Source organism: Petaurus breviceps, unplaced genomic scaffold (genome assembly GCF_028583685.1).
Source record: "Petaurus breviceps papuanus isolate PSGF00001 unplaced genomic scaffold, PetGlider_PUasm1.0 90842, whole genome shotgun sequence".
NCBI lineage: Eukaryota > Metazoa > Chordata > Mammalia > Diprotodontia > Petauridae > Petaurus > Petaurus breviceps.
The window spans coordinates 21,756,073-21,783,440 of NW_027187358.1; the positions used below are offsets into that span (position 1 = coordinate 21,756,073).

A 27,368-nucleotide genomic window follows, 5' to 3' on the forward strand; every position below is an offset into this window, starting at 1 on the left:
AGGTCACCCAAAAAAGGCAAAGTGACTTGTCCAAAGTCACATGGCTATTAAGTAGAAGAGATGAAATTTTCTGACTCTCAGCTTAGAGCTCCCTAAACTAGACTTATGCTATCTATGGAATAAGTGCCAATGGACAGACAAAAGAAGAGGGAGGTAACTGCTATGATGTAGTTCTGCTTGAATAAAGCAATCATAAACCAGAAAATAGCTGTAGTGATTTGCAAACATTACCTGTGTTTGGCCCCTCTGAAACAGTGCTGATCCATGAAGGGTTCTGAACATGTCCACTTCACAACTAATATCCCTGAGTGATGTCAAATCTCGTCCATCACATCTATGATAATAAACAATAAATATGAAGTATAAAGCATATCAAAGTAGGAAAAAGTCACACTCATACAAGATGTCATTCTCTTCTCTCTGCCTATCATGCTCTCCTTCAACAGGTACATAATAATAATACTAATAATACCTATCACACTTAAGGTTTGCAAAGCATTTTACAAATATTATCTCATTTTAGCTTTACAACAATCCTGGGAGGTAGATGCTATTACCATCCACATTTTACAGAAGAGGAAAAGTTTAGTTATGTAGATACTATAATTTTTTTTTTCAGGAAAAGGATATATTTACCTTCTATATTCATTTAAGACAATATTCCTAAAAACTTCTTTTGAAACAACGTTGAAGGATTCTATTATTTCATATGGATCAGCCTCTGGAAATTTTTCTACAGGTGAAAGACAAATTAGAAGAAAAGATATATTCAGAAGGCTGGGTTTCTGTAGGTAGATCATCTGTCAAAACAAGATTTTATTTCCCCAACTCAAAGAGTATGCTCTGAACATTAAGTTCTCATGTTAACCTCTCTTTTCAGCTTTGCTTAACATTATTATTGTATTATAAATAACTCTATTATACTTCCGTGAGACCAGACTGCTCACAACCTCTGCATTTGTGTACCATTCTTCTCTGTAGCTTTGATCGTAACACTACCCATACCTAGAATATAAACATGAAAACGTGAATCACATAGTGCTAAATGTTTTAGGTCCTATTTGCATTATTATGTATTGGTTCCTGGGAACTTGTACACTTTTAGGCCAAATAATGATGTTTTAGGGTTGCCTATGCTGTGCTACTTACCAACAAATTCCACTAAGTTGTATTATGAAAAGGCATTACTAGTCACCTCAAAAGTAGTTATCTATATTTTTTTGTCTTAGCAACTTTATCTTAACCTGTGAATTAGGGAATCAACGAGTTCCCTTTGTGCTAATATTCCTAAATCCTCATTAATTAAAAGTAACCAAAATGCAAAGTTTTATATAACATTCCCAAAATGCTCATTTGTTCTAGTATAATAAAGTGACAAGAAGTGATCATATAAAAACTTCCAAATATTAATTATTTACAATACTCTAAGAAGTCATTTCCAATGTTATGCTTCATTTTGAGATTTTCAGCTTTTATGCTGAATTTGGGTAAAGACCTTAGATGCTGTAAGTAATATAGAGTTAGAATAAAAATATATTTTTAAATGTTCCTCTATCCCCAAGGTGTCATAGAAAAGTTGTTTTTACACACAGACACACACACAGTTTTGTATAAATCGTAAACCTTTATAAGATTTCTTAAATATGATAATACATGCAATAACTTTATTCAAAATAATTTTACTCTCTTATTAATTTTTAAGCCACATAAAACCTAGTGAAACAGGATCCTAACAGAATTTTTTTTTGAAGAGGCAATCAGGGTTAAATGACTTGCCCAGGGTCACACTGCCAGGAAGTGTCTGTCATATTTGAACTCTGGTCCTCCTGATTCCAGGGCCAGTGCTCTATGTACTACACCACCTACCTGTCCCCTAAGAATTTTTCAATAGCAATTATAGGTGATAGCCTCAATTCTGATAGATAGTGACATGTAAAAATTATTCTAACAACTATTCTGCTTTTGAAAAGAGCAGATATGTCAAACTATGGGATATTTGTCTATTTGGAAGAAATTTAATATTTTTGTTGAGTTTAAATTATGTTCAAGTGGTACAACAGATTTTTACATTAAATACACAATTTAGATTCCAGGGAGCAAACATTCTGTATAATTCAAATTTGTATTTCATTCCATATTTGTTAAGTAACTTAAACAGGCACAGGTGAGAGATAGGCAAATGAGAAACAATTCTTGCTCTCAATGTGTTTAGTAGGGGTGAAAAGGTATTTACATAAGTAACTATAATACAAATCTGAATATTGTTAAGTTATTAAGGGAGAGTATCTCAGTATTCCAAAAAAAAAAAAGAAAGTACAGATTATAAGCAGCATGCAGAGCAGTTTAGTTTGGCTGGAAAGTGCAACCGAAGGAAAAGATAGGCTGAAGCCAGACTACTGAGGCCTTGAAAAGCCAGGCCTAGAGTTTAGGCTGTATCTGATAGACATTAGGAAGTCAGTCCCTGAAGATTTTTTTTAAATGGAGTAGAAATGTTAAAGACAAGCATTAGGAAGATTCACTTGGAATTCACTGTGGGATGCAAGATATAAGGGAGAAAAAGTCAGAAGGCTACTATCATGAGAGGTAAAGAGGGCCTGAATTACAGTGGTGACAGAAAGAGAGAACGTAGGTATTATTATGAAGCTATTACTAAAAAAAAAAAAAAAAAAAGAAAAAAGACAGTGCCCAAGAAAAAAATTTTAAATAAATCTGGAATTTCCAAAATGTGAAGTACAGAATTATCCATCAGGGGATTTGTGCAAATAAAGATTAACAATGGTCAAAAAATTATAAAATTTCATTGGTACCAAAATAAATCAAAACCATTAATAAAAATAGCAGAGTACCTTTTAATAGTTCCTCAATATCTAATCTTATCTTGTTGATAGTATCATCTCTGGAAACCTAAAAGAAATTACAGTATTAAATATGAACTATTATTACTTGTAGTATAACAGAAATATTTTGATGTTGCTACACAACTATGACCAAATTGTGAAGTGTGCATAGAATTCTGGGATTCTATAATGAGAATTTTTTTTCAAAGATTAGTAGCTGACAAAGAAAAACAAAATCTTCCTTGTGACATTCATTCAGATGCATTTACACATAGGAACAGGATGATGGACATCAAGAAAAAAGAAAGTTTCAAGATATTTCAATCAATCAACCAAGAAACATTTATTAAGTGGCTAGCATGTGCCGGCAGTGGGGATACAAAAAGGGGCAAAAGATAGTCTCTGCTGTCAAGGAGTTTAGAATTTAACGGGGTAGACAACATGCAAACAAATATATACAAAGCAAGGTATATAAAGGATAATTAGGAGATCATTAAAAGATGGAAGGCAGGGGGATTAAGAAAGGTTGAAGATGGCTTCTAGTAAAGGATGGGATTGTGATAGGGACTGAGTAGAGTACACACGATGAAAGCAGATGCAAAATTCCCAAACGCTATTAAGTAAAATATGCAATAGGAGTTCTCAGACCTTTTCCACATGTAGTATTTGTAAGAGATATTTCAAGTATACTTACTTTGTCATGATTAAAATCTGTAAAGACAGCATAGATCCTTTCCATGGCATGTCTATTTTAAGGACAGAAAGAATATATAAGGTTTGTAAACATCACTTGTTTATTTCATATATGTGTACATGTATATATTTAAAAGTCTCTTTCTCAAATACTGATTCAGTCTTAAAGGAAATGTGAATTGCCACCATATTTGGCCTGCAAGGGCAGAAGGAAGAAATATAAAACTGATGAATTTGAAAAAAAATGTCTTTTAAAAAGAGAACAGGAACATGTCATTTAAACTACTATGAGCAGACTTGAGATAATGACACCTGCCACTTATGTAGCACTTTTAAGTTTTGCAAAGTGCTTTACATTCATTGTCTTAGTTGGATGGTCACTTTAAGCTGTTCTTAGATGAGTGATTGCATGCAAAATAAAGCAAACAAATCTGGTGAGTAGTTACAATCTAGTCCTTATTCAAATGTTTGTTTATAGTTACACTTTGCATCTGGGCTGCAAATGACTAAATAATAATGTATCTTATTATTAAGTTGGCAAAAATCAACCTCTGTGATAGATTTTTCTTAAGTTTATATGCATTAAAAGCATTACTAACATAAACATTTGTTTTTTAATTCAGTTAAATTAAATTCACATTTATTAAGTACCTACTCTGTTCAAGGCACAACAGATCTGCATTCCCATGCTAATTAAAGGCAGTTCATAAGTCATAAATGCCCAACCTGTAAATGCTCTGAAAGAAAAAGGCAGCTGTATACCATCCTCTTCTTATTCCTTTTGAAAGTTCAAAAAGCATTTGGGGAACAGCAGAAATCTGGGCCTCACTGAATCCTACCAATACCATACGTGCCCTTCTGTAGGAGGATCATGCTTATTGGTATGAGGGAAAAAAAGAACAGTGGGGGCGGGAAGTTGAATACAGGTCAGTTTGCAGGCAAAATGTGAGTTTGCCTTAAAAACAGTTTTTTTTTGTTAAGACTGAGAATAGGTATTTATGACAATAGGTCAAAGGGCAGCTCAGCACTGAAGTGAAACTGAAGTGAACAGAGAGCTGGGCTTGGAGACAGAAGAGCCAAGTTTGAATTCAGCCTCAAACTCTTATTAGCTTTAATATGATCTTGGGCAAGTCACTTAATCCTTTCTGCCTCAGTTTCCTCATCTGTAAAATGAGCTAAAGAAGGAAATGGCAAATCACTCCATTATCTTTACCTATTTCAGATTGTGAAAGAAGATAAAAAACGATCATTTTATACATGTACCTGTCCAAAAATGATCTCTACAAAATCTGTATATAGTTATCTAGCTTTTGCTTGAAGATCTCTAGTGAGAAGGTACCCAATATATTCTTCTCCAAGGCAATTTATTCTATTTTGGCATATCCCTAATTGTTACTAAGTTTTTTCCTTATACTGAGTCTAAATTTATCTTTGCAACTTCTAGCCTCAAATGGGGCTATGAAGAGTTAGACATGACTGAAACAAGTAAACAACAACAAATTTATGACAATTACTATTAGGACAGAGTAGTGCTGGTTAAGGATTAAGATAGCATAAATAAAACCAGTTTCTACAGAAAGTATTTTTCCCCCTAAGGAGATAAATCTTGTACTAATTCTACAATCGTATATTATGAATGGATGTACTTACTTATTTACAAATTTCACCATCTCTGGTGGTGCACAAAATAGTTTTTGAGGGGTCCTCTTAGCACTACCACCCTCTTTCATCAATTTCTGTATCCCCTGGATTATCTGTTGGGTATGTTTCACCCCGAGTTTGATGGCATGACAAAAGTCCTGCTGTAATACATTCTCTGCAGCAGCTTCCAACATCACTATTAAATAAAAAACAGGGAGCCAATTTCCATTAAATCCATTACTGTCATTTACTTTTAAAATCAACACAATCAATATTAATATACAATTCTTGAGCCATGACCTAACATAAATTTAACATAAAATAACTGCCGTTAGTTCCAAATACTATGGCTACTTTTCTAATTCCTTTTCTTAACCAAGGCAAAATAGTTTCAATTTTTAAATAGGTAAAGTGTGGACAAAGCATGGGGTCCTCATATTTGAATTAAATTCCAAATGGGAATTTCCCATAAATTTCCCAGAAAATGAAACCAAAGAGGAAATTAAAGAAGGTCTGCATAAGATAAAGTTTAGTATAAATATCTTAAAAGATATTTAATTTGAACTGCCAACTCACTAGGTGTTGGATTCTTGTATACATCCTGCAAGGGAACAGAGAAGCCTAATCTTATTTCAGGCAGGCTTTTATGGATCTTCTTTACTATCAATTTTTAAAAAATCATATGGCTTCCCCCCCCTTTAAACAAAGCTTCATAAAATAAAATACTGCATCTTGGAAAAGGGGGATTTATGTAAATTATTAGATACAGACTGCTTTTAATCAAAGTGGTCTACTTAGAGTTAATGTGAATCACTCTAGGACTTATCCTATTTACTTCTGACCACTCTCCATAGTTAATTTTCTCTACTGCTAGTCCTTTTCTTCTAATTAGCAAGGAAAAGCTTTAATCATCCTTTCACTAACTGTCAAGGGGAAGCAGATTTCTGAATCTTTTATTTTTCCTTTTCAATTTCAGATCAGTAAAAAGGGAGAGTTGGGAATTATGTCAGATAAGTGACTAAAATGTCTTCATCTTTTGACCCAGAGATTGACTGGTAGTCATATGATCAAGCAAGTCAAAGATAACAGAAAGGTCCCACATATACTAAAAATACTTATAGCAGGACTTTCTGAAGTAGCAAATAACTTCAAAGTACATGTTCATCTGTTGGGAAATGTCTAAAGCTGTGGTACATGAATGTAATGGAATATTACTGTGCTATAAGAAATGACAAAAATGCAGAATACAGAGAAGCATGGGAAGACTTAAAGTGACAGAGAGTGAAAAACCAGGACCAAGAAGACTATAAACAAAGACTGAAAAATAAGTAAAACAAAGAACAGCCAAACTAAATCAGAATGCTGTGTAATTGAATTGGCCAAGCTTGATGCTGAATAGAATTTACTTCCCTTCATTCTTTTCAGAAATGGGGGGTGCTATACACATGTAACACTGAGTATATTGTTAGGCAATTTTGTTAACCTGATTTTGCATCTCCTCAACCCCCTTTTTATTCTATGTTGTAAGGAACAACTCTCTGGGAAGCAGAAAGGGAAAGGATCTATTCAGAAGTGAAGGTAATGTAAAAACAAAGGCTATTACTAAAAATTTTAGAAAGGAAAGGAATAGCGGCCTGGATCACTGCCAATGGTAATTTATGGATGGCCAATCATTTAGGAAAGACTCAGGAGCATTTTATTCTCCTAGTGTACAGTCAAGAGGAGGACATTAAACCATGATGTAGATGTTGAATTTGGGACAAATGGGTTACCATTTTATCATCCCTAGTTCCTAGAATACATTCATATAACAAAAGCATTAGCTCTGAGGAGTGAAGGATGCAAAATCAATTTCAGATTGTGAAAGAAGATCAAGAGCCATCATTTTATACATGTACCTGTCCAAAAATGATCTCTACAAAATCTGTTCATGGTCATCTAGCTTTTGCTTGAAGATCTCTAGCAAGAAGGGACTCAATATGCTCTTCTCCAAGGCAGTTTATTCTACTTTGGCATAGCCCTAATTGTTACTAAGTTTTTTCCTTATGTCGAGCCTAAATTTATCTTTGCAACTTCTAGTCATTGTTCATAGTTTTGCTATCTAGTTTTGAATCTTATTCCACATAATATCCCTTCAAATACCTGAAGACAGCTATATATATTCCATTCAAGCCAACCCATAATCCAGTCTAAACATGACCTCCCAGGATAAACTGATCATTGCTATTTTAACTCAACCTTGGATACTCAGCACCTTCTAATTCTCTCGGCCTCCTCTCCCCTCTGAAACTCCTTGGTGTCTTCTCTCTCTCTCTCCTTTGTAGCCTCCTTCTGTGTGCTGTCTTCCACTATTAGACTGAAAACTCTTTTTGGGCAGGGATTCTATTTTTTTCTTATTTGCACAGTGCCTGGCACACCGTAGGTGCTTTATAAATATTTCCTTGTGGCCCATTTATCATCCTGGCTCCCTCCAGTAGTTTTTCCTATACTGGTACCCAGATGACTCAAGATCAATTCATTTTTCATCTTTCTGATTAAGTTTCTTTACACTAGACGATCCTTTTTGTCAAATTCAGTCATAAAGAGATGGAGAGAATAAAATGGATAAGTAAGTACTATTACATTTACAAAACAATTCAGTATTAAATAGTTGTTTTCTAGGCTCTAAAAATAATTTCCGAAATAGTTCCCAGAAAGTTTTAAATAATTAAACACAAAATGTATACATATTTAGATTTAAAACTGTGAACTTATAAGAAGATGCCAGATTTCCAAACTACTTACCAACTTGACTGCTAGGTGCTCCAGTGACTACTAAATTTAAAGTACTATAGGACATTTCTTTTCGAGTTGGGTTAACAATATATTCTCCATCAATTATTCCTATTCGTACTGCACCTAAAAAGAACCTCAATTATCAATGACATTCTAAAACTCAAAATCACTGATATCAGAATATTTTACCTGTTAATTTTCTGGGGAAAAAACTTAACAACAATCCATACTTTTAACATCTAGAAGTTTTGGTGTTTTTTTTTGAGACAGGAAGGCAAGGCAATTGGGGTTAAGTGACTTGCACAAGGTCACACAGCTAATAAATGTTTCAAGTGTTTGAGGCTGGCTTTAAACTCAGGTCCTCCTGACTCCAGGGCTGGTGCTCTATTCACTGCGACACCTAGCTGCTCCATGGAAGTTTTTCTCAAAAGTATTATAACAAAACCCTACATATATGTACATTGCATTATTCTGAGTCTATATGCCCAATCCTCAGCCACAAAAAAGCTTTCTTATAACCACTGACAAAAATTAAACACACCTAAGGGGAAAAATCCCTTTAAAACTAGTATGATTTTATCATTAGAATCAAAACTTGATTCCAGCAAACTTGAAAGTAGCAATATTTGAAATGATTATACTTAGGCAAGGGAGGCAGCTCTACATAAGAGATAGCAATCAACAAAGGCCCACTTCACCCCCAACATCCTAACATCAACTTTGAGACTTCATCTACAAGCTTCTTTTTAGGTAATCTTCTCAATGTCTAACAAATTCCTCCTTCCTGTTCCTCTAATCCCTGTGATTTAGAGCAGATAACTGGCTTGGCAAAATCCTCATCCCCTGCTATCTCTCCCTTCTTTCCTGTCCCCATCTAATTCAACCCAATCCCTGATCCACTCCTATCTTTCTCCACTAGCCCCTGCTTTTGTGCCTTCTACTGTTACCAAATTCTTATTCATCTTTCTCATTCCTGACTCCTACAGAAAACTGGTAGCAGGCTTTCTCTTGAAGACAATCCTCTCTAATGCTGGTACCTCCTTTTCTCAATGCCCACAGGTCCAGAAATCTGCGTATTTTATGCAACTTACAGAATCTTCTCAGAAACCTACCCCTTAAAGTTTATACCATTTGATTATAGCACACTTTCGGGATCCTTACTACTGTTATTCACTGACTTCCAAGTTCTTCTCACTCCTTCTATCAGTATAGCTCGAAACTTTCCTCTAGCCATCTTTGTGGACTTTGCTACTGATGTAAGATCTCCTTTCTAACACTCTGGCTTCCTAAATTCTTCAATGGAGATGAATCCAATTTATCTTTTGTCACTGCCATTCACACCTTATGCCTCCTCCTCCTCAGCAATTGTTCTACTACCACTAAAATCTTGACCTCGATAGTGTCCCTTTTGGATCACAACTTTGTATGACTCCACTTCTCCCACTGTCTCATTCCTAAACCTGCTCTTTGTCCTCACAACATCCAATTCCTTTCTATCTGCCCTGTTACAGTTCACTACTTCTGTTCTGGCCTTATTGCTTTCCTTTTACAGTTGGGACCCAGTGCAACTGGACTCTCACTGCTTGACATCAGAATCCCTTATTTCCCGTCTTTTTAACATGTCCTGATAATCCTCAACCATGTATCATCCCTACTATCTAATTTTCCCCTGGCTACTCAAGAGTTGCTGAATGAAGAGGGAGACACAAAATCATGCAAAATGGATCCATTACAAATTCACTCTCACCATTATATGGCAATCCTTTTCTTTATTTCTGGCTGGATCCCTATCATACATCTTTGCTGTGCCTAAGTTGCTTTTTTTTAAGCCTTCAATACAATTCTCACCATCTCAGAGATGACTTTGCCTTCTTTTGAGAAGCCTGAGCCTGTCATGAGAGGCCTCATCTCCAAACTTCGACATTTTTATTTATCCTCTCTACTTATGATCTAGTTCCAGAAAACAAATTGATATTTCTTCTTGTCAAAATGGGCTACTCTTCCACCTGCACCTTTGAACACATTCTTTTCTATCTCCTTCAAAAGCCTTCTCCATTGATCTTTCCCTCTTTGATCTTCAAGCTATATTTACTGACCCTCTTTTGCCTAAGAACATACTTAGTTCTCTGGCCTTAAGGAAAAAATAAAACAACTTACCTTGACCATGCCATTCTCTCAAACCTTAGTTTTATTATGTCTCCTACTCAATCCTAAATGCGTAGTCCAGGGGTGGGGAAGCTGTGGCCTTTAGGTCTCTAGGTCCTCAAGTGAGGCCCTTTTACTGAATCCAAACTTCATAGAACAAATCCCTTTATTAAGGGTGAAGTTTGGATTCAGTCAAAGGGCTGCACTTGAGGACCTAGAGGGCCACACATGTCCTCAAGGCTGTAGGTTCCCTACCCCGTCTATATGCACTGCCCCCACTTCCTCACTACCAATTTGTTCTGCAACCCTTTGAAAAGTGGCTTCTAATCCTATCACTTACTGAAAGTGTTCTTTCAAAGGTCCCCAGTAACCTTTTTAAGTGCCAAATATAATGGCTTTTCCTTTTTTTCTTTTGGTCTTTTTTGGAGGGGGGAAAGGTAAGGCAAGGTCATATGGCTAGTGTCAAGTGTCTGAGGCAGGACTTGAACTCAGATCCTCCTGACTCCAGGGCCTGTGCTCTAGTCACTAATTTTTTAATCCTTTACCTTTTGGGAGAATTTAAATCCACTAACTACACCCTCTTGCTCGCTAAAAATCCTCTACAATCTGACTCCAAGTTACCTTTCCAGACTTTCTACATAACTTTTTTTTTATATACCTTATATCTCTGCTCAATTGGACTACTCACTAGCTATTTCCTGAACTCAGCATGCCAACTCTCCTGCCTCTGTGAATTCATGCAGGGTGCTCCCTGTGTCTGGAACATATATATTCTTATCTTTCCTGTCTAAATTCATCTCTGCCTTTAAGGCTCAGCTCAGGCAACATATCTTTTATAAAATCCTATCCACTTTATTCTGTCCTTCCTTATTCCTACCTGACAGTGTTTTTTCTACCCTCCTCCATTTTCTTAAGAGTACTTTGAATTGATCGCTCCTTTGCTCCCATCACACTACCTTATGTCATACTTTAGTGAAAAATGGATTACTTCTCTATTGTGCTTTAAGCATCTAAGAGCAGGGAATGTGTAATCTTTTATCTTTTCATCCCCACAAGCTAATATAGTGCTATGAACACAATAGGCATATAATAACTGTACAAATTACAGATTACTTTGTAAAAGTAATCTTAGTTATATTTCTTATATTAAAATCTTGACTTACCAATGGGACCATTCCAAGGAATATCTGATAATGAGAGGGCTGCAGAAGCTAAAAGCAAGAAAGATGAAGCAAAAATTTGTTTTTAGCTTTTGGAATAACTAAAAAACTAATTTTAAAATCTCTGATTTTGGACTTACCACCATTAATTGCTAAGACATCAGGCTCATTAACACCATCTACTGCTAAAAGATTACAAAGAACCTGATATGAATGAAAAAAAAAGAAAAACTTTTAGAAATCATTGAGGAATACCATTTATGTCAACATCAGTTTAAAATCACATAACAACAAATAACATGTCTTTTACAACTAATTATAACTGAGTAGATAACATAGTATAAATAACAAATTTACCTGAGGCTGAAACATCATTGAAAAGGATGGGGAAAGAAAACAGTGGAAATCTATTTGTATAAAACAAATAGCTGTCTTAAGAGTACTGGTTATTCAAAAAGGTAATATGGCAAAAAGGTGTGTTTATTGGAAAAATCCAATAAAAATTATTATCTGAGATCAGAGAGTGAAAAGAGGCTTGACTTGTATCATTTAATTTATTTACATCATTAGTAGAAATGCCCTGGGCACAAATGATGGTTGCACTAAGTTGATCACATAATCACTTGTTACTCTTGTGAGCAAGGGCCATACACTTTAGACATCTGGCTAGGATGAGAAATTCAGTCTACAGGCAAAGAACACAGCAAAATTAAGAGGAATCAAACCTATAATTATATTTTTATTAGACTAGTTTAACCAACCAATATCTATTGAAAGTATGAATATAAAAAAAAAAGGGGGGGAGCGGCTAGGTGGCACAGTGAATAGAGCACTTGCCCTGGAGTCAAGAGGACCTGAGTTCAAATCCAACCTCAGACACTTAACACTTACTAGCCGTGTGACCTTGGGCAAGTCACTTAACCCCCACTGACCTCCAAAAAGAAAAAAAAAGTATGAATATCTATAGACAAGGTGCTATGCTAAGTACTACTTTATTAATTAATTAACAATTAAGATTTATATGATAAAAACAAAAAAGTTAAAAATTAGACTCAGAGTAAACAAATGCTTAGTGTATTACTTGGAACATAAGTGCTTAACAAATGTTTACTGATTGATGGACTGAAACAACAAGACTAAAAAATACCAGATATCTATTAAGCCAAATAATTCTATTGTAATTATGACAAGCCTATAGAATTTCACTGGTATTTTTAATTATGTAAAGACTGAATTCGGTATAGGGCATCAAAATATATACTTTTAAAGAGACAAATTCTTTTTCTGTACATAAATGTACTATGAAGAGTCTTTCTAGAGGAAGACATCAAACTTCTCCTTACTGTTCTACACTCACTCTAAGTTGGCAAGAATTAAAATTAAGGTTATGTTTTTTGTGTTAATAGAGAAACCCAAGGACGTTTCAACAAATATTACTGGGATGTTACTTAAATTAGTGATAAAATGCATTACTAACAATAATGCTTATTATTAACAAATTTATTTGTAACCAAAAATGTGATGCAGATGTTTCTTCTCCAGGGAGAACTACAAAACTTAATAGAAAATAAAAACAAAATTCTGTTCTACACTGTACCTTAAAAACTCTCTTTTAAAAATTGTTCTGCTGGAGAGGCACTGTGGTATAAGTAGGAGGATCACTGAATCTAGAGAGAGGAGAAGGCTGGGTTTGAATCTCACTTTTGACACTTATTAGTTATGGGACTTTGGTTATGCCACCATTTCCTCATCTGTAAAATGAGAAAAACAATTCTTGCAATGCCTCATAGTGTTTATTTTGAATTTTAAGCATTTTGTAAGTTTATGGACATGTGAGTTACTATTATTGATCAAAACAGTTTTTCAGTAATCTCCAATTACCATTTGGAATGAATGGTGTATTTATTTATTATTCATTCAGCTTAAAAAGTAATACTACCAAGAAGAATCTCTATTTTCTTAATGATCAGCACAGTAGATACTTAAGAAATACTGACTTTAAAAATATACTAAACAGAACTTACCTGTGTATCATAAAAGTAGCCTGCTGGAAAAAGAGGCCTGATTGAACGATCTGGGGGGGAAAAAGGAGTTTTAAAATTAGTTTTGAGGGGATACTGGTTAATCATTAATGTGATAATTAACAGACTTTTTCTATTAAGAATATGACTAAAAACAACAGAGTTGTTCAATATGAATAATTTCCTTTTTTCTTGGGCTGATCTACTAAGCAAAACACGAATGGAACAATATCACTTATGTATGTTTATCCTATCCCTAGTAATAGTATAGGTGCCTAACTGCTTTGCCAGAAAAATATGATGCACAAGTACTATAATGGTCTTACAAGAAGTGAAAAAGTACAGTTTATAGTTTTTGGCAAAGGCCAAACACAGTGGAGAGGGGAATTTATCTTCATTGCGGTCCCAAAATCATTAGTCAAAGGCAGAAATAGGGGATAAAATCATAAAAACTGAACACCAGTGCAAAAGAAAATCCTTCCATAAACTATCGCCAAAGCTGCTTAAGTATGATTATAGCTATCAGCCCCACATTACTAAAGCCACTTTTACATCCCTCCTACCCATTCCAAGAAATTCAACTTAAGATATTTTAAAAATAGTCCCAACTTATATAATAAGACAAAAATAGTCAGGAATACTAAAGGGCTTAGGAATCAATCCACAGAATTAATCTAGTAGGCAAATACTACAGAATTTTTGGAAATCATTCAAGTGAAGACTATTGAAAAACATGGGGTATAAAAACATCTTATTCACTTTCTTCTTGCTTCTATCCATCTTTTCTATTGCTGTCAGAATAATCATTCTTTCAAATACATATGTTCACATCACTCTTCTGCTCAAAAATCTCTAGTGGCTCTTTACTGTCTACTAAATAAAGTTAAAACTCCTTTGCTTTCCATTCAAAAACCCCACAATCTCTCATCATTCTACCTTTCTATCTACATTCTTTCTCTCAGTAACTTCATTAGCTTCCATGGATTTATCTAGCATCTCAACATAGATGATTCATAGATCTTTATATCTAGCTCTCTTCTCTTCCCTGTGCTTCAATCACACATCACCAATTCCCTACTGGACATTTCAAACTGGATGTTCCATCTTAAACTCAATGTCCAAACCTGAAATCATTACTCCCCCCCTCCCAAATTTTCTTGGCTCCCAGGTTTGTAACCTTAGTATTATCTTTTCTTCACTCTCCCTCACCCCACGTACCCCAAGAAGTAATTTGAATGATCATATGTAGTTATTTTTTAGCTTACCTATAATTCGACTTGTGAGAATTTCTTTATCAGAAGAACCAAACTCTCTTCTAAGATGGTTTGTGGGAATTCTACCTGCTGCAGCAGCTTTCTGTTTATAGTCCACCTTAAGTGAAAATGGAATTGTTCCCATGAATTCCAACAGTAACTATATACTATTACAAACTAGAATACCCACCACTGCCTCACAAACAATTATCTACCTGGGACAGATAGCAACTTATTCTCTGGAGCAAAATCAGTGTTACTTTATTTTATAATTACAAGACAAAGGTTTTATAGAACACAAAAGTTGTAAGTGATCTTAAAAGGCCATCTAATTTAATGTTTCATCCAATGAAGAATCTCTCCAAAGTTTCCCTAAATGTCTCTGGGGCAGGAGGATTTCCTACTGTCTATTTTGCTAACTTCTAGAAGAACTTGTTCTTCAGTTGTGTTTGACTCTTTGTGACCTCATTTGGGGTTTTCTTGGCAAAGGTACTGGAGTGGTTTGCCATTTCCTTTTCCAGCTCATTTTATAGATGAGGAAACTGAGGCAAACACGGTTAGGTGACTTGCTCATGGTCACAAAACTAGTAAATGTCTGAGGCCTGATTTGGAGTCAGGAAGATGAGTCTTTCTGACTTCAAATCTGGCACTCTATCCACTGTGCTACTTACCTGCCCCTCTAGGATAACTAAGATTCCACTGTTTCACCATGCTACTTATGAAAAGTTTTTATAGGCTAAAATTAAATATGCCTCTTTGCAAATTTGTTACTATAAGGGGACCATTAGAGTCTATAAATAGCCTCTTACTGTCCTGAGTTTAATTACCCATTTAAAAAAGTGACCCAGACTCATCCCTGGTCAAGATACTTTGTCCAAAGAATTAAGTAATATGGAGGTATTTTCCCTCCATTTTCCCCCTTTGTACTTTTTTAGAAACTATCACAATTTCATACAAATTATCTAGTACTTACCACTAATGGCATGAACTGAGAGGGTGAAGGCTTTGTCTTACTGACTGCTGTAACCATCACAACTGTTTCACCTGACTTAAAGAAACCCCCCCCACAAAAATACAACAAACATCAGTAAGTGGCATTAGGACCATGAATTATCAATATACCAATAGCTTCCAAATACGTAAGAGAAATAAAAAAAGAGTTGCTACTTCAATTAAACTCAAGGGAAGATTACTGTTTTTTCATAACAGTGACTTTAATTACTCTTAAGTGGCCAAAAGCAGACACCTGCTATGCAACAATGATTGAAACAAGAACAAAGTCAATTTGAAACAAGCAAGCCTAGTACATTTTTCTTTATCATCATTAGAATCAGAACAAGAGATATAGCTAAAGATCAATAAGACTTCCTACATAAAGGTTCATAACATACTAGAATATTTAACTTAATGCAGTGAAATAAATTTTTTTGAAATCTCTAAAGATAAGAAAGGGTACCTGTTCTGGAACAATTTTTATATAAATGTTGGAAATAAACTAGATAATTCCTGAATTGACCTCGACTACCTAGATTCTTACATTATCTATTTAAAATATCCATTATTATGGACGAAATTAAAACCAGGTCCAGTAACCATTTTTTAAAAACTGAAAATTAAAAACCACAATGTTTTACCTGTACTACAGCACAGCCATCTGCAAATCTAGCCAGTTTTCCAGAGGATATTTCTAGTTTTCTGTTTAAAACAAAACCAAAAGAACTTGAGTTATCAATTCAATTGACAGCCCTGAAACAGAGAAGCCTACAAAGTGTTCTTGAAGAGAGCAGAGTATTCATTAAATCCCGGTAATATTCACACTTTCTATAGTTTTTATAGAATTTTTGGAGAGCTTTAAGCTTTTCAGAGTGCTTTGCTTATGTTCTCTAATTTGAACCCTAGGAAGAAGATGCTATTATTATTCCATTTTACACAAGAAACTGAGGCTGAATGAGGGTGATAAGCTGGAATTCCTTCTAAAAATTCTTTGAATTTCCAATTCCTATTTCTTCTTTGGAAAAGTATATGGTATCCACCCATTCCCTTTTACTCCTCCATCTACAACCTTAATTCAGGCCTTTATCACCTCATGCCAGAATTACAATGGTATTCCTAGTATCTAGTCCTCCAAGTATCTAGTCCAATAAGCAGCTGTAAGATTAATCTTTGTAAAACTCTACATTATGGGTTCTTAACCCTTTTGCAGTAGGGTGAAGGATATGGATCCCTTCTCAAAATGTATTTAAGTGCATAAGAAATGTGCAGAAGTATAAAGGAGATAATTATATTGAAATACAATGATCAAAACAGTGGAAGAAAACCCTGAAGTTCACAAGCCCCAGGTTAAGTAACCCTATATGACATCAATTATAATCTGCTGACAAACCTAGCAAAGGTTTCTTTCTGTATCAAGTACAAATTTCTCTGCTTGACTTTAAACGTCTTCACATTTTGGCACCACCAATATGCCCTAAATACAATCTTCATTCCAGTCTCCTCTCTTCTACATATTATGTCACTTTCTTCATACTTTCTCTGCCTTGACTACCATCTCTCTTCCTTTCTGCCTACTGAAATTATACTTGTCAATCAATCCATCCACAAGTATTAATTTCAGTGTCTACTATGTAGGAGGCACTGAGCTAGACATTAGAGAGGCAAAAACGAAAGGGAAACAGTCCCTGTTCTCAAGTAGCTTACATTCTATTGGGGAATACATCGTAGTCACACCTAAGTAAAAACAATATATGTGAAATACAGAAGAGAGATGGAGGTAGGAGATTAACAATTGAGAAAATAAGGAAAAGTCTTTTAAGTCTTGAAGAGGGCTAGGATTTCCAAGAAACAGAGGTATGGTGAGAGAATATTCTATAGGTGGTGGACAGAGTCTGTAAAGGAATGAAGGTGAGAAGTTGGAATACTGTGTACAAGTAACAACTAGAAGAAGGTTTGTTTGGTGGGTGATATAGTATGAGGAAGGGAAGTAATGTGTAATTGGCTTGAAAAACTTTGTCTGGTGCCAGATTATGAAAGACTAAATGCTAAACAGAAGAATTTGTATATTATCCTTTAGGGATAGCCACTGTAGCTTCTTGAGTAAGAAGAGTGACATTTGGACTTGTTCTTTAGGGTTATCAATTTAGCAGCTATGTGCAAGATATTTAGAAGTGGAGAGACTTGAGTCAGGGAGACAAATAGGAGGCTACTAACATGGTCCAGGCAAGAAATGTTAAAGTTCTGGTTTAGGTTGGGCAGCTAGGTGGTATAGTGGGTAGAATTCTGAGACTGAAGATAGGAAGACCTGAGTTCAAATCTAGCCTCAGACACTCACTAGCTGTGTGACCACGTTTGCCTCAGTTTCCTCATCTGTAAAATGAGCTGGAGAAGGAAATGGCAAATCACTTCAGCATCTTTGCCAAGAAAACCCCAAGTGGGGTCAGGAAGAGTCAGACATGACTGAACAACAAACTAGGGTGGTTGTGGTGTAAGAAGAAGAGATGGATGCTGGAGATGCCGACAAGTAGAATGACTGGATAGGGTGGAAAGGGACAGTGAAGAGTTGAGCATAACTTCAAAGTTGCAAACCTTGTCAGTGACACACTAACCCAGAAGCAGCATGGTATAATAATAATAATAATAATAACAGTAATAACTACCATTTATATAGTGCTCACTATGTGCCAGCTTATTATCTCATCTGCTCTTAGTATCCCCACTTTACAGATGAGGAGCTGAGGCTGAGAGACTCTGACTTGCCCAGGGTCACACAATGAGTGTGTGTGTGGATTTGAATATATAACCATCTCACCTCATACTTACTTGCCATTTCTGACCTCTTAGCTTCAGTTTCCTCATCTGTAAAAAGAGGGAATGGGTTCTATAGTTTTTAAGGTTTGATATAACCCTAAATCCATGATCCTATGAAATACGAGGTTAGGAGGAGGGAAGGTGAGTTGTTTTGGATATATTTAGTTTGAGATGACATTGGAACATCTATGGAGATGTGTTGTAGGCTGTTAGAGGTATGGAAACGGGAGCTCAGGAGACAAATGAATTGATGGATATGTAGATGTATCATAGATTTATATCTAGAAGGGAACCTCAGATATCACTAAATCAGACCCCCTATGGAAATAGAGGCCCAGATCTGTTAAGTTACTTGCTCCAAAGTCTCATAGCTAGGAATTATCTTAGGTAGAATTTGAATCCAGGTCTTCTTGACTCCCAAGTTCACTGGTTTCTATTATCCCTTGATGCTTTTCAAATCATCTGCACACAGATTACTGGTTTGTCCCCTAAGTCTGGAAGATGCTCCCCCTTTACTTCTGGATGTTAGAATCCTTGATTTCCTTTAATACTCCCCTCTGTAAGTAACATCTTCTACATGAGGCTTTTCCTGTTCCCCTGCCAGCTTCTCCTCTCACCCAAAAATGTACCTTGTAAATAGTGTTATTTTGTATTAATTTATTTAAATTCACATTGTATCTTCCAATGGAATGAAAGATCTTTGAAGGAGAGGATGGTTTCATTTATTTCTTTGTATCTCTAGAAGCTGAAACATACTAGACATTTGTTGACTAATTGAAGAGGTTACCAAGAGAGAGCAGACAGAAGAGAGGGCCCAAGACTGGGCCTTTTGGCATGCTCACAGTAAGGTGCTGGGCATGGATACTGATCTTACAAAGCAGTTCATGGGAGGATGGCAGGAGGATTATCTAAGAGTGAGTAGTGTTCTGAAAACCAAGGATGAGTTTTTAGAAGCACAGAGTGCTCAATAATGTCAAATACTTGAGAGGTCAAGAAGGAAGAGATTAAGAAAAGACTATTATTAGATTTAGCAATAAAGAGAACGCTGGTGATATTAGATAGGGCAACTTCTATCAAGTGGCAGAGAATTAAACCAGAGGCTGAAACCAAAAACCAGAGGTGGGCAAAGGGAGGCAATGAGTATAGAAAGATTTTTCTGGGAGTTTGGTTGTGAAAGGGAGGCTATATTTATAAATTTATCTATATATGTCCGTATGTATGCATGTATGTACACACATATATGGTAGCTTGCAGGACCCATAGGTCATCAACCTCTAACTCCACTACCTCTTGTTCTCTTCAATCTGTTCTCCCTTAAATGTCCAATTATGGCCAAATTCAAGGGCCTGGAGTATAAACCTTCCTAATCTCTTTTTACTTAGATCCCTAGATTCCTTTAAAGATTCGTTTAAATTCGAATTCCAATGAGACCTTTTCCAGTGCTAGTGCTTCCTAACATGACCCAAAATGTCTAGTACTGTGAGTGTGTTGTGTGTATTTTGTGTCTAATATGCAAACATGCTGTTCTGTGCTTTCTACCACCGAATGTAAGCTCTTTGTGGTCGGTGACTGTTTTGATTTTATTTTTGTATCCCTAGTGGTCTATCATCGGGCTTGGTAAATAGTAAAAGCTTAATAGATAAGATACTTGTTTGACTGCTTGATTGATGAAACAATGAGAGGTCAACTTTGTCAACAACAGCAGAAACATCGAGAACGCTGATGGAGAAAAAGTCAATTAATGTGACAATCAAGAAGTCATCTGAAACTTTAAGGCAGCAACGTGGATACCATGGGACTTGAGCAAATAGCACAGGACAGAAGCAACATGGGAATGAATTAGAAGATTAAGAAATGGAAAGAGCATTAGAGACAAGGTAGTTAAATCCCCTCGTTTTATAAGGAAATTATGAAAATCCACACAGCTGATAAAACAGAATCCCACTTAAGAACTCCAAAATTCCACTATATTTCATGATTGAACTCTAGGTTCAGTAAAAAAAATTAAATCAAAAAGCATTTATTAGGCACTGTGCTAAAGGCTCTCATTAAAATAGCACCTAAAGTTTTACAACACCCTCTCGATCCTCACAACCACCTCAGACTTCACGGGAGCCTAGTAAGGATGATGCCATTTCGAACAATCACAGATTTAGCGCTATAAGGGACCTCGGAGGCCATCCAGTCGACCTCCCTCGTTTTTTACAGATGAGGAAACAGACTAAGAAGGTTTAAGTGGCTTGCTTGCCCATGGTCACAAGGCTAGAAAGTATCAGAGGCAGAATTTGAACCCAGATCTTCCAGACTCCAGCGCTCTAGTAAGGATGAGATGACGCCTTCCAACTCCTAATCCGTACTCCCCCAGAGGGGTGCCTCAACTGCTCCACTGGGCCCAGAGTGAGGGAGGCGGGGCCGGAGGAACCCCGAGAGGACTGGGAGTGGGAAGGGTCCCACGTGGAAGTTTCGGGGGACAAGTGGGGCCAGGGCTGGGAGGGCGATGGTCTCCGAGAGAGGGCCGCCAGAGCCCCGGGCCCGCGGCGAGGACAGTAAGTGCTGGTGTTTAGAGGAGCTGGCGGCGGCGCCAAGAGCTCGTACCTGGTGCCCAAGTCCACGGTCACCGTCCTGGGCTTCGTGCTTCCCCAGAGCGCTCGCGCCTGTCCCGGAGGGAGCCGCTGGGCCCGGCCCGGCCCGAGGAAGGGCCGGTTCTTCAGCGGCCGGAGACGCAGGCACAAGCAGCAGCGCGTGGAAGCTGCCATGACACTCCAGCGGAGGACAGCCCCGAGCCGCGTCCTGATTGGCTGCTCAAAGTAGGCCGGGGGAAGAGCGCCACTTAGTTTCGTTTCTGCGGCTGGTATGGCAATCCAAGAGAATTACATCTCACAGAGGCCGAGGAGGCACAAACTTCATTAAAAGGCGAACTGCGGCACCTTTCTCCGGTTATAATGAGATCTGAATTTGAATGCTAATCTTGGCATTTACCAACTGTGTGACCATGAGGAAGTCACTTGACTTTGCTGAGAGTCATTTTCCTAAAAAAAAAAAATAAATAAATGTTTTTAGACTTTGATTTGAAATTTAAAGTTAATTGAAAAATTTCAAGGCTATAATACCTGTAATATCTACCTCACTGCCTTAGTTTTTATGATCCCCTGAGATAAGTTGTGTAAAGCAGTTTAAAAACTTTAAAGGTTGTGGAAATGTCCATCAAACCAATGGAACAATAGTAGAGCTTAGAACGAGGAGACAGAGAAAAGGCAGGGAGTTGTCTGAACTTTCCCCAGGTTCCCCTGGAGCAACTTTAAAATCAAATCTCTAAACAAATCCTGAAGCAGGCTGGGACAACATAAGGCCCTCCAGCCAAAGAGGTTACTCACTAAAAGGATTAGGGTTGCTCTAGAGACCCCAAAATACCAACACCCTGGCTGGGTCCTGTGGAATGAATTCGACTCAAGTCTTCTCAGCCAAAGAAAAGTAAAATTTATTAAAAGTTTGTTTGCATTAGACACAGAGTAAGTCTATGCTGGGTCATTCTATGGCACTCTCAGTTTTCCATAGCCTTGCATGTCGCTCTTAAAACACATGGTATGAGATGGGGTCTTATACACAGAAGGCTGAGGGAGGAATCTAGGGGTGGTCTAGGGGAGGAGTTTGGGGAGGGTATTCAGGAGGAGTTAATGAGGTCAATGGTGGGAGGTAGGTGGAGGCTCCTGACAATGGTGGGCTAGGGCAGTTAAAGGGTGTATTGATATCTTGATAGGCTCAAGGGTGGGAAGTAGATGAACACTGGAGGGCTGAGCTAGTAACTACGCTAGTAGTTAGCAGTTAGTAACTAGGTTAGAGGTCTGGGCCCAGCCACTACATTAGGCTTATTGCCTTATACAAATGCTTCATCAAATAAGACAGTTTAATCAAGAGTCAAAGGGAGGTTCCCAGAGCCCATACCTCATCACAGCCACTGGCGTACAGCCTGCCAAAGGATTTCAGGTGGCGTGGCCCCAACGCATTGTCCTGTTTGTCTCCCGACCCTCGGCAACCAGCTGCTGTTGTCGGTCTCTAGTCTAACCCATCTTCCGCCTGAAGAAGTTCAGGAGTTCTGCAGGGCTGCTCTAGAGTGACAGAACCCACAAAACCACGAATTGAAACAGTTTTCCAATCCAATTTATATCATTCTTTATATATATATATATATATATATATATATACATATTTTAAGCAATTGGGGTTAAGTAACTTGCTTAAGGTTACACGGCCAGGTGTTTCTGGGTGGGTGCTAAGTGTCTGAGCCTGGGATTCGATCTCCAGGTCATACCGACACTGGAGCTCTTACTCTGTGCTACCTGGCTGATTCCAATCCAATTTAGAAGGACCTCAGGAAAGTCCTGTTTCACTTGGGTAAAAGGGAAGTGTAGAGAGCACAGGTGATGACCAGGCAGGCAAGGGGGAGACTGGTAACCCCAGTGTAGATCAGCAACTGAAGCTCCAAGGTCCTGGCTCAGCGGGCCAGTGGTACAACGGGTCAGCTGTGAGACCTCCAGCCCCAGAACCCAAACTCAACAGTGCCACCAAGCCTCATGACCCCAGTAGAGTGGGTAAGCCACCAGCCCCAGAGGCTCTGGCTTAGAAAGCCAATAATCAGCCTCAAAGGGGACTATGAATTGGTCGAAAGCCCAAAAAGTCCTCTTGGAAGAGCTCAGAAAGAATTTTAAAAATAAAGTAAGAGGTGGAAGAAAAATTGGAAAAATAAATGAGAGTGATGCAAGTAAATCATGAAAAAAAAAAGTCAACAGCTTGGAAAAGAAAAACAACTTAAAAAGTAGACTTGGTCAAATGGAAAAGGAGGCACAAAAAGTAAAAAAAGAGAAGAAAAGTTATATATTTTATCTTTTTAAATGAAAGAGTCCATGTACCTAACAATGTAGGTAGATAATAGAATCATAGAAGGAATATAATAATGGAAATCACTACACATGGTCTTTAAATCCAGGTGAAGCCTTGCCTCAGACACATGCTGGCTATGTGATTCTGACCACTTGATTACCTACTCAGTGCTCTTAGCAGCTCTGTAAGACTATCTATCTATAGATAGATAGATAGATAGATAGATAGATATAGATAGATATAGATATGGATATGGATATAGATATATATATATATATATATATATATATCTAAGATACCCCTTTTTGCATCTGCTGCCCTTTCTGGTTTCAACTCCACAGAACAGTATAAACTCAACTTCAAAACTGACAACCATTTTGCTAACTCAAGCCTTGATGACTCCAGCTCCCTCAACCTCCTTGTGCTTGGAGGGCTGGAGGGTAGACTACCAAATTCTTCCCAATGGCTTTCTTTACAGATAGAAGAAACTGGACTCTCAGATCACTTCACTTTGCATCTGCTACCTTGCTTGGTTTTAACTCCATAGAACAAGAAACCCCAGTTCCAAGTACCCCTTGGCATTCTATTGCCCTCCCCTTTCCTACCTCCTTTTGTATTTTGTCTCCTTCTTTAGTTTGTAAGCTTGTCAAGGGCAAGGATGATCTTTTTATTAATTGTATTCCCAGGAATACAATTACCTGATATGTTGTAGGTGCTTAATAAATGTTTATTGGATTGTATTGTTGGATTGGATATATAAATCACAGAAATGTTGTCAGACTGTGAGCTGTCTGCAATAAGTGTCTCCCCTTTCTCTCTTTCTCTTCTTCTTCTTTTTTTTTTTAAGCAATTGGGGTTAAGTAACTTGCTCAAGGTTACACAGCCAGGTGTTTCTGGGTAGGTGCTAAGTGTCTGAGCCTGGATTCAATCCCCAGGTCATCTCGACACTGGGGCCGGTGTTCTTTACTGGATGTGCTACCTGGCCACCCCTCTCTTTCTCTTCTTAACATCTTACAATTCAGCTTCCAATCTTATCATTCCATCAATGTAAATTGGCACCATTTCTGTATGCAGGAGCAAAGGCAACTAATGGTGGGAGAGATGCAAGGCTAAGACTTGGCAGGGTGTAACTGGTGATATGATAAAGAGGTTAGAGATTCAAGAGAGGAGGACAGTGTGAATTGAATTGGTTCACCATGAGTTTAAGATGGCAGAAAACAGGAGAGAATGACCAGTGCAGGGGAGACAACAGCTTGGGAGAGAGCTGAGGGGTCAAGGGATTGGAGGCTGTGGTGAGGATGAAAAGTAGGTTTTTGTAAGGGAAGGCCGAGGGAAAGGCGAAAAGCCAATAGGTTATGTCAGATAAGGGCATCTCAGAATTCTTAAATGTGGAGGTGTTACATTTGTGGGTGATTACCTTCTTTGTGTGTGGCTGAGGTGGCGTGGCAGAGTCATGGTAAGTGAGTAGGTTGAGGAACTAAGTAGTTAAGAAGTTTGAAAGAGGATTAACGTATATTGAAGTTCTAGTATTAGAGCAGGAGTTGGGGAGAAAAGAAAATTGTGAGTCATATACAAACTCATTCAGAAAGAAAGGAGAATGATCTGGAGGTCTGAAGACAACAGCTACCAGGATTTTTATTGGGTGGTAGATAGGAATAGCATGAACCTCAAAGGAACAGAGATTACTGAGTGATGGAGGTAGAGGGAAAACTTGAAAGTGTCATCTAGGGGGGAGCCAGTTTTCAGTAATAGCTAGTAAATGGAAAGAGTGAGAAAAGAAAAGGTTAAGGATGATGACAAGTTTATTGTCTATGGAACAGGCATTCCAGAGGGTACGGTTGAAGGTCTGAGTAGTGTTTGGTTGAAACTTTGGGGCAGAGGGGTTGAGGGGGATGGGAATAAGGAATTGGGAAGTGGGGAATAGTTTTTGGATGATGACCTATAGGAGTTCAGAATCAATAATCTCAATTTGAAAAGTGTGAATAGGTGTGATCATCATTGAGTGGAGGGCAACATTTTACTTCCCCAGGGAGGATGGAGATTGAACTAGAGGCAAATGCAGAATGAAATTGGAGAGATATGGTCAGATGACCAGAAGAGAGACCCTGCTTCATTATTCCTCTTCCCTGGGAAGGGTAGAGATTAAAGAGAAAAAAAGGCACACGAAGACAGCAGCTGAACCTGTATGGTAGGAGAAAGAAGTCCAGTTCCCCACCAACTTTCCTGTTCCTCTCCCCTCAAGGGACAGGCAGGACAGGAGAGGCCAGATGCCACAGGAAAGATTGCTCTTCTCTACATCCATATTGGGGGAACCGACTGGTAGCAGGAGGTGGGAGTTACCTCATACTGCTACAGACAGAAGACATTACTTTGGGGCAAATGGAAGATATCTACTCCACCTCCTTGCTGCCTTCCCTCAGGAAACACCCTGTTCCCAGCAGGAGATGGCGGCAAAGTATTTGATCAGTGGAAGATTTGGCTCTTCTCACCTGAGGAGATCAGGTAGGTAGTCGGAAGTGGTAGATTACCTGATTGTATCTATGTTATCTCTTTTGCTGCTCATATAGCTCTTTGAGGTAGGTGCTATTTTGGGAATAATTTTGATACCCCTACTCAATTTGATCAGTATAAACTCAGATCATTGTGTTTTATGGGTATTGGTGATTATCTACATGTAAGGTAAGTAGAATAGAATTACTTTTAGTTGTTAGAACAAAAATCATATAGGTTGGAATTAATGAACCCACTATGTATTGATTATAATGCCCATGTATTGATTATTATATTGCTTTTAATAGATTTATATTATATAGATTTATAGTTTGTTATTTTTAAAATTTTGTTTTTAATTTATGGAATAAAAGAAACATTTCCATAACATAGTACAATAGAAAAGATGAATTGCTTATGAAATTGTAAATCTACTATGTACAACTTGATATTCCTTTTAATATACAACAGAATTATCATGTAATTTTTTTCTTCCCTCCCCCCAGATGGCTATCATTAGACACAGATGTATATTTTTATATTTAGAATTATTCTATATATATTTCTGTCCATCAGTTCTTTCTCTGGATGCAGATAGAATCTTTCTTCATATGTCCTTTATAGTTAATTTGGGTATTTATAATAGTCAAGGTAACTTATTCACTCAAAGTTGTTCTTAAAACAATATTGTTGTTACTATATATAATCTCTTGTCTCTGCCCATTTTATTCTTCATTATTTTGTGCAAATCTCTCTATGTTTTTCTAAAATAATTGAGCTCATCATTTCTTATAGTACAGTAGTATTCCATCACAAAGACCTGTATTAATTTGTGTTAGGGATAGAGATATATCATTGCCCACTTTATCCTCTATGAATGTGTTCTGAGAGTTGCTGTGTTCCAGAAAACCACAGCTTCCCCATTTACTTTGTTCTTTTGCACCTAATGTTTGTAACACACTGGTGGAAAGTCTCAGAATCCTGTTGCCTGGTCACTGACTAAACACTTGTGATTGATGACATGTGCAAAGTTTGATGACTAAACTTTGGCGTTTGATGGATATTTCCCTTTGACTGATCCATCATGTGGATTTCCTCCTTTTAGAATTGACTAATCAAATAATTGCATACCACCTTAATCTATTTTTGGCATCCCATGAATTGCAATAAAAGAGGCCAACCCCAGGGTAGAGGCATCCTTGACTGCAGAGGAGAGTCTTGGATCCATTGCTGTGAGACCACTGGTTTCCCTAATAAATTGAAATTGCTTTGAGCTCTGCCTAAGTTTACCTTTGTTGTGAATTGGAATTTTAGAGTCACATTATTATTACCCCCCATTTTACAGATAGGTAAACTAAGATTAAGAAAGAGGTTAAATTACTTTCTAAGGGCCACACAGTTATTAAGTGTCTGAGTCAGGATTTGAACCCTGTTCTTCCTGACTCTAAGAACCTTAGCTGTGGGATTAAACTCTGATTACTATTTGGAGCAGGTGTTGATACTTAAGCCTCCTGGGGTCATATAGTAGTCGCCATTATAGCAGGACATTTTTTGTTCCTTCTATCTTTGTATTTAAAGTCTTTAGCAAATTCCCTGTCTCTTACAGTTATTTGTCACTTTAAAAAAATCTGTATAATTTTTAAAGTGCAAGAGTTGAGACAAGACTTATAC

The 27,368-nt window shown here is 37.3% G+C and overlaps 1 protein-coding gene across 2 annotated transcripts in view; it reads right to left on the reverse strand.

The window, feature by feature from the left end:
- PNPT1 (polyribonucleotide nucleotidyltransferase 1) overlaps positions 1-21,241 on the reverse strand; it is a 49,337-nt gene extending 28,096 nt beyond the window's left edge. The window contains exons 1-13 of one of the 2 annotated variants that reach the window (XM_069071755.1): positions 20,925-21,241; positions 16,160-16,220; positions 15,499-15,573; positions 14,538-14,643; positions 13,276-13,325; positions 11,392-11,455; positions 11,255-11,302; positions 7,956-8,069; positions 5,181-5,367; positions 3,532-3,583; positions 2,847-2,904; positions 637-733; positions 232-334 (exon numbers count right to left, since the gene is read on the reverse strand). In XM_069071755.1, coding sequence (XP_068927856.1) covers positions 232-334; positions 637-733; positions 2,847-2,904; positions 3,532-3,583; positions 5,181-5,367; positions 7,956-8,069; positions 11,255-11,302; positions 11,392-11,455; positions 13,276-13,325; positions 14,538-14,643; positions 15,499-15,573; positions 16,160-16,220; positions 20,925-21,085 — 1,176 coding nt within the window. In that variant the 5' untranslated portion in view covers positions 21,086-21,241. The remainder of the gene's footprint in view (positions 1-231; positions 335-636; positions 734-2,846; positions 2,905-3,531; positions 3,584-5,180; positions 5,368-7,955; positions 8,070-11,254; positions 11,303-11,391; positions 11,456-13,275; positions 13,326-14,537; positions 14,644-15,498; positions 15,574-16,159; positions 16,221-20,924) is intronic. The other variant, XM_069071756.1, reaches the window with a different exon arrangement.
- Between the last annotated feature and the right edge of the window lie 6,127 nt (positions 21,242-27,368).